Source organism: Lonchura striata, chromosome 33 (assembly GCF_050655825.1).
Source record: "Lonchura striata isolate lonStrDom1 chromosome 33, ASM5065582v1, whole genome shotgun sequence".
NCBI lineage: Eukaryota > Metazoa > Chordata > Aves > Passeriformes > Estrildidae > Lonchura > Lonchura striata.
In genome coordinates this window covers 4,211,145-4,224,687 of record NC_140735.1, presented here as the reverse complement: position 1 = coordinate 4,224,687, position 13,543 = coordinate 4,211,145, and the positions used below count along the sequence as shown (strand labels likewise).

The 13,543-nt window shown below is 50.4% G+C and overlaps 1 protein-coding gene across 1 annotated transcript; it reads left to right on the top strand.

The window, feature by feature from the left end:
• Positions 1-7,187: 7,187 nt before the first annotated feature.
• On the top strand, positions 7,188-9,045 carry LOC146764511 (uncharacterized). The gene has a single exon (XM_085564381.1). The coding sequence runs from the start codon at positions 7,340-7,342 to the stop codon at positions 7,994-7,996; it is 657 nt and encodes a 218-aa protein (XP_085420507.1). The 5' UTR covers positions 7,188-7,339; the 3' UTR covers positions 7,997-9,045.
• The last annotated feature ends 4,498 nt before the right edge of the window (positions 9,046-13,543 follow it).

The following is a 13,543-nucleotide window of genomic DNA, read 5'->3' as shown; positions in this document are numbered from 1 at the left end:
CGTACGCGCTGCGCTCCACGTCTCCTGCTCTTCTATTGCTTTGCGCAGGGCTTTCTCTACTTTTCCCCACGCCTTAAGGCATTTGCCGCTGCCTGAGGATTTCGTGTCCTCGGCCAGCGCGGCTGTGCATTTTTCCCATATCTCCGGATGCAAAACATCCACAGGGCGTTCAATTGCCCCAAGCTCAAGCAGCCTTGCTATAGCAAGATAAAAGTCTTTGAGCTTACACTCAATTCCCCATTGCTTATGAACCTCACTTACGACCCTGGCAATGGCATCCATGATGATCGCGGGTCCTGGGACGTCTCCCTTGCCGAGAACACGGTTTCACCGGTCTGGCCGCTGCTCTTGTCCAGGCGACACCCGCTGCCCAAGCGAATTATTCCCGGGCTTCGGCACCAGTTATGTTGCCTTCAGGGGAAGGCAAGGCGACCTGGTTTCAAGGAACAGCACGGCAGCCCAGTCTCCCCTGGGCCACTCGGGCCAAGGACACACGCAGGCACCAGTGTGGTGGACGGTCGAAAGCCTTTATTATCTTATCTCATGGGTTTAAATAGTCTTGGGGGACTCTGCTACGTCAGGGGGGGTTGGTAGGGTCTCTAGGGTTAGTCAGGAGTGGAAAACTACTGGGTTAGGTGTGGTTACATTCTTTGGGGTAAATGGATAACATGTTGCAGGGTGAGAGGGGGAAGGGGTCTTTCTTTCCGTCACATCCCAAAATCTTCCGTTCGCCTGTCCCTATCTACTACACACGTGTCTCATAGCGACAAAATCACAAGCTGTAAGTGAACTTAAATGCTGATAAGAGTTGTTCTTTTACTAATTTGTGAAGCTTAATAGAAGTTATAAGCGAAGTTGAATATTGTTAAGTGTTATTCCACAGCTCTGTTTAGCTTTTAGGCTGTATTCCTTTTATCCTTGCCCTCACTGTCCTTTCCTCACACACAAACACACACAAACACACACACACACACACACACACACACACACACACACACACAGAGAAACACACAAACACACTGACACCGGGACAGTTCTTGGCTCATTTCTGGTTTGATTGCCTGGGTTTTGTTTGGTTTTGTTGCTGCTTTGTTCCCTTGGTGTGCCTGAAGTGTCCAGTCAGGAGCAGAGTGACTCTTGCCAAGGAACTCTGTGGTGCTGTCGCTTAATATTAACTCGGTTTTATGCTACTCCCCTGCTGGGGATTTTTAAAGTGCTCTCAAGCCCTCATTCATAAGAGGGTGAAGGAGCCCATGCCAAGCTCTGGCCCTGGGGGCACAGGGATGCTGCTAGGGGGTCCCTGTCTCCCTGTTCCAACTTTGACGGCCCTGAGCCCCTGTCCCCGTGTCAGGCTCTGGGGTTGATCTCCTAGAACATCCTCAGGGGGAGGCTGCGGCGCCAGGGGCAGGGGGACCCAGAGGGACACGGGATCCCACGGTGCATGAGCAGCTTTGGACTTCTCTGGGAGGAACTGTGAGTGGGAGCTGGGTTGAAGTGACCTCCCCAGTAAGGTCACAGAGCCCCTGAGATGTCACACTGCCTCCTGTTATGTCACAGCCCACCCTGAGATCTATCATATCCCCTTGTGGTGTCTGAGCACCAATGCTGGTCTATCACTCTGTGATGTCATACACTTGTGTTGTGATGTCACAGAAGACTCTGATATCACAAAGTCAGCCCGTGTCACTATCCTCTAGTGCAAGCAGGAATCATGATGGTTTGTTTTCCTGATCACAGAGTGCAAAAACCACATAGAAGGGATTTTCAGTATTAATCAAAACAAATGCACCTTTTATTGAGTGCCCACAGCAAATGCCGTAGAAGGATTAGAAAGGAGATAAAGGGTAGAAAGAGAGAGAGAAAAAGAGTGGAGAGGAATAGCTATGAATGGAGAGACAAAATCCTCATGCTCCAGCCCATAGTTCCCTCTTGACATGTCAAGGAGAATCTCAAAGACTTTAGTTAACTCAGGGCTTTTTTTTAATATGTTGAGGAAGCAGGTACAGGACAGTGGAGAATAAGTCCGTTGAGAACAAGTACAGACAGCCGTGTTCCAAACAGGACAAACCAGCCCCAGCTGTGAGCAGTACTCATTGATTCAGGATTGCTTTCCCTGGGAAACCAGTCTTGGTGCAGCGAGCACATCTGCAGGTAACGCTTGGCAGACATCCCGCTTCAGTCAGGCCATCGCCTCTGTGTTAAAATCTTAGGGGTCTCAGTCTCAGTCCTTGGGGGGGGCTTCAACCTCCGTCCTTGATGGCGGTCGTGAGGCAGATGAGGGATCTTCCATGGGGGGTCACCAAAGTTCTCCAAAGCGAGTGGTATCTGGCCAAGAGGTGGGCAAATTCATGGGGAGCAGGGATCCTGAAGCCAGTGTAAGTGTACAGAGCAAGCTGCTAATTGCCAGTCCCTGCTCAAAGTGGTGCACCGTGTGCACAGCACGCACACCTGCAAACAATCACTTGGCAAGCATCCACCTCAACCAGACCAGAACTTCTGCCAGGGTCTTCAGGGCCTTAGTCTCAGTACTTGCATGGATCGTGAGGCAGATGAGGGAAACTTTGGACTGTCTCTTACAGCCTGTGAAATCTCTGTCTGTTTTGTGATGTCACGGCCTGCTCTGTGATGTTACTCAGGCACCCAGTGATGTCACAACCCACTCTGGTGTCACACAGCCACCCTCCATGGTGGTGGAATTGGCTCTATGGCCTCACACCCTACTCTATGATATCACAGCCATATCTGTGACAACACAACCCCCTCTGAGATGTCACAAAACCCTCTCTGTGATGTCATACTGTCACTCTGTAATGTCACAGCACAAACTTTGACCTCACAGCCCACTCTATGATGGCATACAGCCATGCCATGATGTCATGGCCTGCTCTGTGTTGTCACACAGTCCCCTCTAGGATGGTGTAGTTGCTCAATGACCTCACACAACAAACTCTGTGATGTCATAGCCCAATCTGTGCTGTTACACAGCCCCTTTTTGACCTCATTACTGCTCTGGGCCTCTGTGACACAGCCACAGAGGTACCACTGTGACACAGACCCTCTGGGACACTGCACAGCCCCTGCCATTGCTGAGCCCCTGAGAGTTCTGTCTGTGCCATGCTCGTGTCTCTGGGATGCCCTGGCAGAGCCCCAGCCCTGCTGCGCTGTGCACAGGAGCTGCTCCTGGCCAGAGCTGTCTCTCTGCAGCGCTGCCCTTGCCAGGAGCTGCCTCTGGGCCAGGAGCCCGGCACATCTCAGCAGCACAGACACAGCCCAAGGACTTTAATGACCCTCTGGGGATTTGTGCTCAGGTCATGAACATCAGGCCCTGAGAGGGAGCTGCAGAAACCTCTCCAGAACTCCAAGTCAGAGTCCATCCCCAAAGTTTCCCTGAATTTAATGGGCCCCACTGAGGGACAAAACGGAGAAAGTGTCCCCAGGCAGGGCAGAGCAGAGAACTGGAGGCAGTGATGACAGGTGGGGACAAAGAGAAGACAAGTCTTGGTGCCCTGGGGCACAGCAGGGTCTGTGCCACCAAGGGCTGTGAGGAGACACCTTGTGCTGAGGCACTGGGGCCTCCTGGCACAGCCCCAGCCAGGCTGGGCACTGTCACCCCCTGGTCCTGCCCTCAGCATCCCCCACAGCCCACATCCCAGTGGCCTCAAGGATCTGCTGGAAGGAGTCCCTGGGGAGCCTTGGTCAGGAATGGTCCTCGGGGCTCCTTCATGCTCCCAGGGACTGCAGGTTCTTCAAAGGACTTTGGCTTTTGCTTTTGCCTTGGAGACTCTGAGAGGTTTGTGCAATCCTGGCCTCCAATTATCTGCTGTAATTAGTCCCTGGAGAGGTTTTTGTCAGTAAACAACAGAGAGTGGGCTCATTAACACTTCTAGGAACTCAATTATTTTAAAGTACTTGATGTTTCCCTTCTGATCCAGACTCTGTGAGAGGTTTGTGCAATCATGGCCCCAGTTATCTTTATGACCCCCATTAGCTTTAATGAGTCCTTTGAGAGCTTTGTACTGACACTCAGTAGGGCTCATTAATGCTTTGAGATACTCAAGGTCTTTAAAGTACTTTGGAATTTCCTTTCAACACTGAGTCTCTGAGAGGTTTTTGTGCCATCCTTGCCTCCCATTCACTCCTACAAGGAGTCCATGAGAAGCCTGTGTTGGGGATGGTGCTCAGTGGTACCCATTAATGCCTTGAGACACTCTGGGTTTTCCTGTGACTTTGACTCCTGGAAAGGTTTGTGCCATCTCCTCTCAGGCCCTGGGGTTCCAAGGCTCAGCTCCAAATGCACCACGGGGCTCATTAGGATCAAGCCAGTCCTGAAAAACCGTGGCTCTGCCTTGATTTCTCTCGCCTCTAGTGTCATTCATTTAGAAGTTTTCCTACAATATTTATGGAGAGATATTGCAAAGGGCTTCTAGGAAATATGTATTCCTGTTTTAAAGGGTGTCTTTTATTGCTGTTCTTATTACACAAGAGGAGATTACAACATTCAGTGACTGATATTGATGCTGGGACTCTCTTGAGGAGGTCTGGCCTGTTCAGAAGAGCTGTGCCTGGAGGTCTGACCCAGCATGGATGTGAAAAATGCATATTATATGGCTCTATGCAGATATTCACTATATGTGTCATGCTATATTGATTAGTTGTGCCGTATTAACATTTTAAGAGTATGGTAAATGTAGTTTTACAGTTAAAATGAAGCTTTAGTAGTTAAAATAAATATTATGTCAATGGGGTTTTATTTAAGGAATGAGATACTTGCTTTGAAGTAACTGTCACCAAATACCTAAATTTTCCATAGAAGACGAATTTATGGTTTTCTTATCAGAAAAAGCTAATTTCTTCAGGCCTTGCTCAGATTCAAAGACGCTGTGGTTATTAAAGGAAGCAATTGACACATAACAGGGAGAGGTTCTTGTTTTAAATAGAATGTATGCATAACCATGAAATATATATGAATATGCAACAGTGTATTGTTTCAAGGGTGATTCCTTTGTACACAAGGCATGCTTGTTGTGGTTTAAGTGCCAGAGAGCATCCAGAGTCCGTAATTCTTTGGTTTTTATTGTATTTCTATTGTCCTAATTTAAAATTTTATTACTCCAATTGTATTATAATTTTAATAATCATTTTACTATTATTAAACTATCAAAAACTCTAAAAACAAGCGATTGGCATTTTTCACAATGGACAACCTTGCTCCACATTCCCCATCCTCATCCTGTCTCTCTTCACTCACCTGGGACCTGCTTTGCTTGGAGAACTGGTTGCACTCAGGCAAAGTTGGCTTTTCCTTCTTTACTTTTTGTAGCAAACGAAAATCCTGAGTTTCCCCATTGAAAACAGACAGCTTCCTCAAGTGTGTGCCAAGCCCAAGGTGCCTCCAAGAGCATTGCAGACCTGCCCTGGGCCAGCAGTGAGGGTGGATCATCAGCCCAACCTGCACTGGGCCATTGCAAGGGACTCTTGCCATGGTCACTGCACTGACCCCACTGCTGGCTTTGGGTGCCATGGCAAGCCACATCTGTTCAAGTTTCCTTGGAAACCAGCCCAGGACCCTTTTCTGCAGCCAGGTTCCATGGCCACTTGCCTGCAGAGCTGCTGCTGCCCTTGGCTGCCGTGGCAGCCCTCAGGACAAAGCGGTGCCGGGGCTGTTCCAGGCACAATTGCAGTGCCACTCCTTGGTGCCACCAGGTGCCACAGCAACACCCACAGGGACCCATTCCTTAGTTTGGTGCCACGGCAACCAATGCCTGGAGGCGTTGTGATGGTTGTTTGCCATGGAAACCTGCCCTAGGCCGTTCCACAAGGCTGCTGTCACAGCCCGGAGCCAGAGGGGATCCCTTGCTGGGCCCTTGTGCCATGGCCACCTGCCCTGTGCCACGCTGGCCGGTCAGGCACTGCGGAACCAGCAGCAAACGGCAGTGCCAGGGCCAAAGGCCAGGTCAGGCAAACAGAAAGGGGCAGTGCTGGGCACTGTGTCCATGGCAGCCCTCAGCGGGTGTGACACCTGGGCCACCTGTCTTGGCAGGTGCCATGGAAACCCCTTGTTGGGACTGATGGCACGGACACTGGCACTGAGACACTGCTGGGCCGGGTGCTGAGCACAGGGCTGAGCACACTGAGATGGTTTTGCTCTTGCTGAGCTCCCACTGAGCCAAGGCCTGTCCTGCCCCTCTGGGCTACACTGGGGAGGGGCTGGGGCTGCGGGGAGGCTGGGAGGGGACACAGCCAGCACAGGTGAGCCCAGCTGACCCTGGGATACCCCAGCCCATAGGACATCCTGCTCAGTGTATAAAGTGGGGGGAGCAAGGAGCAAGGGGAACTTTTGGAGTGAGGGTTTTTGTCTTCCCAGGTAACTCTTAGGCAGGATGGGGTCCTGTTTCACCTGAGGGCAGGGTCAACACCAAAGACACAGGCACCAACTTAGCTTAAGGAACAGTGAAATACAAATCTGCAAAATATTACATAATACAAAATTTTAGATAATACAAATCTTCAAAATAGTACAAAAGTATAAGAAAAGTGAAGGAAAATATCATTAGAAAATAATTCCAAAAGAGAAGATGTTGAAATGATTATCACACAACTCTCTATTTCTTGTTGAAGGCTCTGGAGATTCTTTCTCTGCTTTCAGACAGGCTTGCATTCCCTAACAAGTCCTGCTACCAAATCCTGGTTTCCAAGGCTGGAACAGTGTCTCAGGTTCAGCTGTGTGTGTATTCAATTGCCATCTGTTAAAGGTGGGGGCAGTTATCATTAGGAAGTTAATTAGGAAGCTGACTTTATCTCTTCCATAACCAATCATCCCTCGGGAAATATCTTCTGCTAATGGGCCATTGAGTGATAAAAATGCATGACTGATAAAAGTGCATGACTGATAAAAATGACATCATCCCATTGTGCGATGCTCCACCCAGAGGGAGGAGCCAGCATTCCTACCTGGATATAATCTGAGCCTTGAAACACCACAGCCTGCCTTTTCCTACTGGATTCCCAGAAAAGCAGCTTTCAGCTCCACTGGATTCCCAGAGAAAGACCAGGCCCATCTCCACCACCACTGGACCTTCAGAAGAAAACTTCACCCTTCTTCAGGATAACTGCTTCAACAGAGACACAGCTGTCACTGCAGGAGGACCTCAGCCACCATTTAATGGGACTGCTGCCAACACCCTGACCCACAGGGTGTCGGACTCGGTCAGTAGGGGTTTTGTTGTTTGTTCTATTGCATTTGTATTTTAAAAATTTTCTTAGTAAAGGATTGTTTCCTCAGGCACAGAGGTGAATACCATCCTGTCTTTGTCCTTCCTTGCCAGACAAGGAGCTGAAGATGGAGACCAGGGAGGACAAATCCCCATGCCAGAACCTCATGGAAGAGGCTGTTTTGAGCGGCTCCATGGAACAGGAATCCAGCAAGGAGCAAAAGCCCCAGGGATCCCGCATGTGGAGGGCCTCCAAACGCAGCCCAGGGTGCTCTGAGGATGAAAGACCCAGCCTGTGCCAGGAAGGTGGACAGAGCTTCAGCAAGAGGTCAGAGCTGGTGGTCCATGAGCAGCTTCAGGATAGGGAGAAGCCCTACAAGTGCCTGGAGTGTGGGAAGAGCTTCAGACAGAGCTCTGACCTGCTTCGTCACCAGGTGATCCACACCAGGGAATGGGCCTACGAGTGTGGGGAGTGTGGGAAGGGCTTCAGGTGCAGCTCTGAGCTCATCGCCCACCAACGCATCCACACCGGGGAGAGGCCTTACGAGTGTCCTGAGTGTCCAAAAAGGTTTCACACCAGCTCCCATCTCCTTCTGCATGAGCGGATTCACACAGCCGAGAGGCCCTTCCGCTGCCCTGACTGCGGGCAGGGCTTCAAGCATAACTCCCACCTTGTCAGGCACCAGCGCATCCACACCGGGGAGAGGCCGTACAGGTGTCCCCAGTGTGGGAAGAGCTTCACCCAGAGGTCTAACTTGACCAGACACCAACGGAGGCACCAGTAAGCAAAGCCCTGCAAATGCCCCAACTGCAGGAAGAGCTTTGTGCTGCTCCAGATTTATCCCCCATTGGAGGACCCACATTGCGAAGAGACCTGGTGACCCATGTTCCCTGTGATCCATGCTGGGAAGACACCTGTCCCTTTTCCTGCCCCTGCCAATGACATGATGTGGGATCAAATGATGGGAGGGTCTGGCCATTGCATTGTAATTACATTCACTCCCACACTGATGTCATTGCCAGGGGCAGGAAAGGGACTCTCTCTCTCCCCCAAGGAGAAGGGCATCCTTTCCAGGAAGGAAGAAATACATGTCTGGGAAGAGACAGTCAGTGGTGATGTACTTTTCCCTGTAAATAGTTTTTCTTATGATCTCTGTGTTCAGTGTTGTTTCTGTTCCTGTTCAATATTGTTTCTGTTTCTGTTTGTTCCTTATGTGGTTCCTGTTCCCAGTAAATTGTTCTTAGCCCAGGCTCTTTGCCTTTTCTGTCTTCCATGGGATGCAGGAGGGCAGCGAGCTGCACTGCAGTATTACTGGGAGCAGGAAATTGAGGAGTCCCATTCCTAAACCCTGGCCCATGGAAACCAGGATTGTGAGCTGCTCCCAGCCTTGGTGGCCATGGCAACAGCCTTGGGAGTGAGTCCCTGCCTGGGGAATGCGGAAACCTCTTCACTCTGGTGCCCAGGGACAGGACTGGAGGGAACAGCTGCAGCTGAGTCGGGGCAGCCTTAGCTTGGATCTCAGGAAAAGGATTTTCCCAGAGGCTTCTGGGGCACTGCCCAGGCTCCCCAGGGAAGGGTCACAGCTCCAGGGCTCTCTGAGCTCCAGCAGCAATTGGACACCAGTGCCAGGCCCAGGCTGGCATTGTTGAGGTGTCCTGTGCAGGGCCAGCAGCTGGATTCGAAGATCCTGATGGATCCCGCCCAGCTCAGCCAAAGATTCTGTGGTTCTGGGATCCCATGACCCTGGGGATGGAAGTGCCAATGTTTGCCATGGCAACAGGCTCTGGCTCCAGGCCTGAGCTGGTGTCCATGGCAGCCACCCCTGGCATGGGGTCTCCATGGAACTGCCCAGGGACTGACCGTAGCAACAGGGGCTGGGGATGGTTGCCATGGAAACTGACCACAGCAACAGGGGCTGGGGATGGTTGTCATGGAAACTGACCATAGCCACAGGGGCTGGGGATGGTTGTCATGGAAACTGACCATAGCCACAGGGGCTGGGGATGGTTGCCATGGAAACTGACCATAGCCACAGGGGCTGGGGATGGTTGTCATGGAAACTGACCATAGCCACAGGGGCTGGGGATGGTTGTCATGGAAACTGACCATAGCAACAGGGGCTGGGGATGATTGCCTTCTTAGGATTAGATTTGTTACATACACTCAGAGGGGTTCCATGAGGACTTTCCGAGACTCTCCAGGCTGTTCAAGAGCTGGAATGTCACACGCACACAGACAGGGGCTCCATGGAGACCTCCCAGGGCTTTCTGGGGATGGAAAGGGCTGTGTGGTCAGAGGCAGTCACAAACATTCCATGGTGACATCCCAGGAGACCTTGGGCTGCAAAGGCACCGGTCAGTCACAGGCACTCACAGGGGCCCCACGGTGACATCCCAGGAGTCCCCAGGCTGCCAAACAGCCAGGATGTTCCAGACACTCAAAGGTGTTCCTGTCATGGGCAGAGTGGGAGCTTCAGGCAAAATCTTTATTTCTTTATTGGAGAAACTCCTGCTGAGCCATGCGGTGGAGAAATGATACCCAGCAGCCGCCCTGAAACCCCCAAATCCTCCAGAACCCCTAGACTTCTAAAATTTCTTTGAAGAGAGGAGCCTCTGAATGGCTGGATCCAATCCCAGCCCCAGACTTTCTCAGAGGTGTAAAAGATTGGACAGGTGGAATTGAACTTCAATGCATTTTGTCCCACAGGATTAGCAATGGAATACCAGATATATATTTCTAGAAATATAATGGAACAGTTCATACTGAGTGCTATCACACAGCACTTACAGGATGGCCAGGGTACCAGACCCAGGCAGCATGGGTTTTACAAAGGGCAGATCATGTCTGAGCAACCTGGTCTCCTTCTATGACCAGGTGATCCATCTGGTGGATGCAGGAAGGGCTGTGGATGTTGGTTATTTAGACTTCAGCAAGGCCTTTGATACTGTCTCCCACAGCACAGTCCTGGAGAAGCTGGCAGCCCACGGCTTGGACAGGAGCACTCTTTGCTGGGTTAGGAACAGGCTGGATGGCTGGGCCCAGAGAGTGGTGGTGAATGGTGCCACATCCAGCTGGGGACAGTCACCAGCGGTGTCCCTCAGGGCTCTCTACTGGGACCAGTTCTATTTAATATTTTTATAGATGACAGGGAGGAGGGCATTGAATCCCTCAGTAAATTTGCAGATGACACAAAGCTGTGAGCTTGTGTTGATCTACTGGGAGGAAGGAGGGCTCTGCAGAGAGACTTAGATCAGTTGGATAGATGGGCAGAGTCCAACAGCATGAAGTTTAATAAGTCTAAGTGCCAAGTTCTACATTTTGGCCACAAAAATCCCCTACAATGTTACAAGCTGGGGACAGAGTGGCTGGACAATGTTCAGGCAAAAAGGGACCTGAGGGTGCTTGTTGATAGCCGATATAATATGGGCCAGCAATGTGCCTTGGTGGCCAGGAAGCCAATGGCATCCTGGCCTGCATTAGGAATTGTGTGACCAGCAGGAGCAGGGAGGTCATTCTTCCCCTGTACTCGGTGCTGGTGAGACTTCACCTTGAGTTCTGTGTTCAGTTCTGGGCCCCTCATTTGGGAAGGACGTTGAGATGCTTGAGCACGTCCAGAGGAGGGCAACAAGGCTGGTGAGGGGCTTGGAACACAAGCCCTAGGAGGAACATTTGAAGGAACTGGGGTTGTTTAGTCTGGAGAAGAGGAGGCTTAGAGGTGACCTTATTGCTCTCTACAACTTCCTGAAGGGAGGTTGTAGACAGGTGTGGGTTGGTCTCTTCCACTGGGAAGCAACCAACAGAACAAGAGGACACAGTCTCAAGCTACGTCAGGGAAGTTGCAGATTGGATATTAGGAAAAAAATTTTCACCAAAAGAATAATAAAATACTGGAATTTTCTTCCCAGGGAGGTGGTAGAATCACCATCTCTGGATGTGTTTCAAAAAAGACTGAACATGGCACTTGGTGCTATAGTCTAGTTGAGGTGTTAGGGCATAGGTTGGACTTGATGATCTTAGAGGCCACTTTAACCTCATTATTCTGTGATTCTGAGAAATACAGCTCTGATGGATTCTGATCATGATTAGACAGGAAGATCTTAATCAATGTTATTTACTCCACAGCATAGGAGCTGCAACTATTAGGATATTCTGCTCCAGGAAGGAATTTTTGAAGTCAACAGGACCATGCTGGAGTGGTTTGAGCCCATTGCAGGCTAAGCCTCCTGCTCCAGCAGGAACTACCTTTCCTGTGCCATGAGCAGGGCAAGTCCCGCTGCAGGAAAAGCCCCAGGCCAGCCCCAGCACAGGGAAGGCCTCGAGCACAAGGGCAGAGTGCCATGCTGAGAGCTGTGGCAGGGACAACCTGAGGCACCAAAGGGACCTTGGCAGCAGTAGCTGCTTGCAGGGCATGGCCAGAAGCCTCCCTTGGCAATGCGGCCTGGTGGCCACCGCTGCAGAGGTGCTGCCTCAGGGCTCATTCCTTGCTGTGCTCTGGAAAGCCACTTGTGCTCCAGGAGTCTGACTGGGAAGCAATTGGCCCCAGCTCCTTGGCGACAAGATATTGGTGACAAAACTCTTCATGCCAGCAGAGACAAGGCAGGAGCAGAGGAAAGGGGAGAGCCAGGCCCAGGAGACAGTGCTGTCATCATCCAGGTGATGGCTGTGAGGTCACTGCTACTGCAGCAGCCTGGCTGCCCTCAGCAGACATTCTGGCCAGAAGCCTTGTGAGGTCACCCAGCACATCAGAGAATCCACACAACAGGAATTCCATCCTTGGGGAGGGGACGGCACTTCACTATGTCAGGTTGCACAAAGCTTCTGCACTTGGACAATTCCTGGGATGGCGAATCCACTTCTCTGTAAGAAAAACAGCTGCAGTTTTGTTCCACTTTGTCATAGGTCAGTGCAGGCGTAGTGCTAGGGCACCCATGAAAATATTTTCCTCTAATGGCTACTGTGAGATGTGACCAGAGTCAGAGCAGAGCAGACCCAAGCTTAGAAATAAAGAAAAAATCTAAATGTACCTACAACTATAATAAAAGGAACACTGAGAATTCAGAATGAAAACCTTCCAAAACATTCCTTTTTGCCCCACCCAATTTCCACCAAAACACAGTGAGACAAAATCTTAGGCCTTCAATCAAATAACCACCACTCAAATAAATCAATTCTCAGTGTTTCTCCACCCCTCTGTCCTGCAGGGGCTGGCCGGGTTCCATTCCCTTCACCCCCTTCCCTGTCCGGCACTCCTGGCCCACCTCAGCCTCGGCCGCATGGTTACCCCTCCCCAGCCCAGACTGTGGCTGGGCAGGGGAAGATTGAACTCTTCACTGACCGCAACAACAGAAGAGACTTCCCTTGAGAATTCTCTGCTTTTAATCCCCTGTGTCCTCTGAGGTGTGTCCAATGCCTTCAGTGGTCACACCAGGTGTCAATATTCAAATCTGACCACTGATTGGTTTGGCTATAACTTCCCAGGAAAACTCACTTTCTTGTCAACATATGACAATCCCTCTTCTTGATGTCTCTTGGAGTAATCCCGTCTGGACTGGGAGCTGAGATTTTACTCATCTCCTGCACATTTTTCTCCATTTCTTTTGCCATAACTAATTCTCTGAAAGCACTATTGTCAGTTTTCCCTTAATTTGGAAGTTCCCAAGGCTATCAAATGTTCCAGGTGTTCCTGCTGGGCCTTAAAAAGTTGTCTGGGTGGGATTTCACAGGACAAACACTATGTCATTCAGGATAATTTTAGGAAGTTTGGCCCTATCTAGAAGGAGCAGGTCCTGGAAGGGAAGAAAACTACTTTTCTTAAATGCTCTTCTTTTCATCCACTTTTGAAAAAGTCTTCATGGTCCTTTTTCCTGGCTCCCCATTTTGCTCTTTGCTTGCTTGCTGTTCTTATCTGGCTTACTGATTCAAGACTGATCAGAAGCAGTCCTCTGCTCATTGTTGAATGCATCTCCTGGTAAGAGCTTGAAGGCCCTTGGGAAGGTGTTAATTGTCCCAGCTGATAGCATTTCACTGAGGGTTCTGAGATAATGGGCCTGCAGCTGCCCCTCCCTCTGTCTCTTAGTGTTTCCCAGCTGTTGTTGTCCTTATCAGGGTGGTGACTCATCTTGGGATCTGTTTACCTTTCAGCCCCTGGTCTCCCAGGCGTCTGACTCCTCTCAAGATTCTTGTCCAAGTCCCTTCTCAGGCACACAGTGGCTCTCCTGGTTCCATGACTCATTCCAGGTTCCTTATCTACCTCCTCAGATGGTTTCTTGAGCAAAAATCTCCTTTTAGTGCTGATTTCTTTAGCTGTTTTTGCTTGTGATGTGTGTTCTTC

Bases quoted from the DNA above. Each gene is read 5' to 3' on its own strand.
- LOC146764511 (XM_085564381.1), top strand. From the start codon at position 7,340: ATGGAGACCAGGGAGGACAAATCCCCATGCCAGAACCTCATGGAAGAG.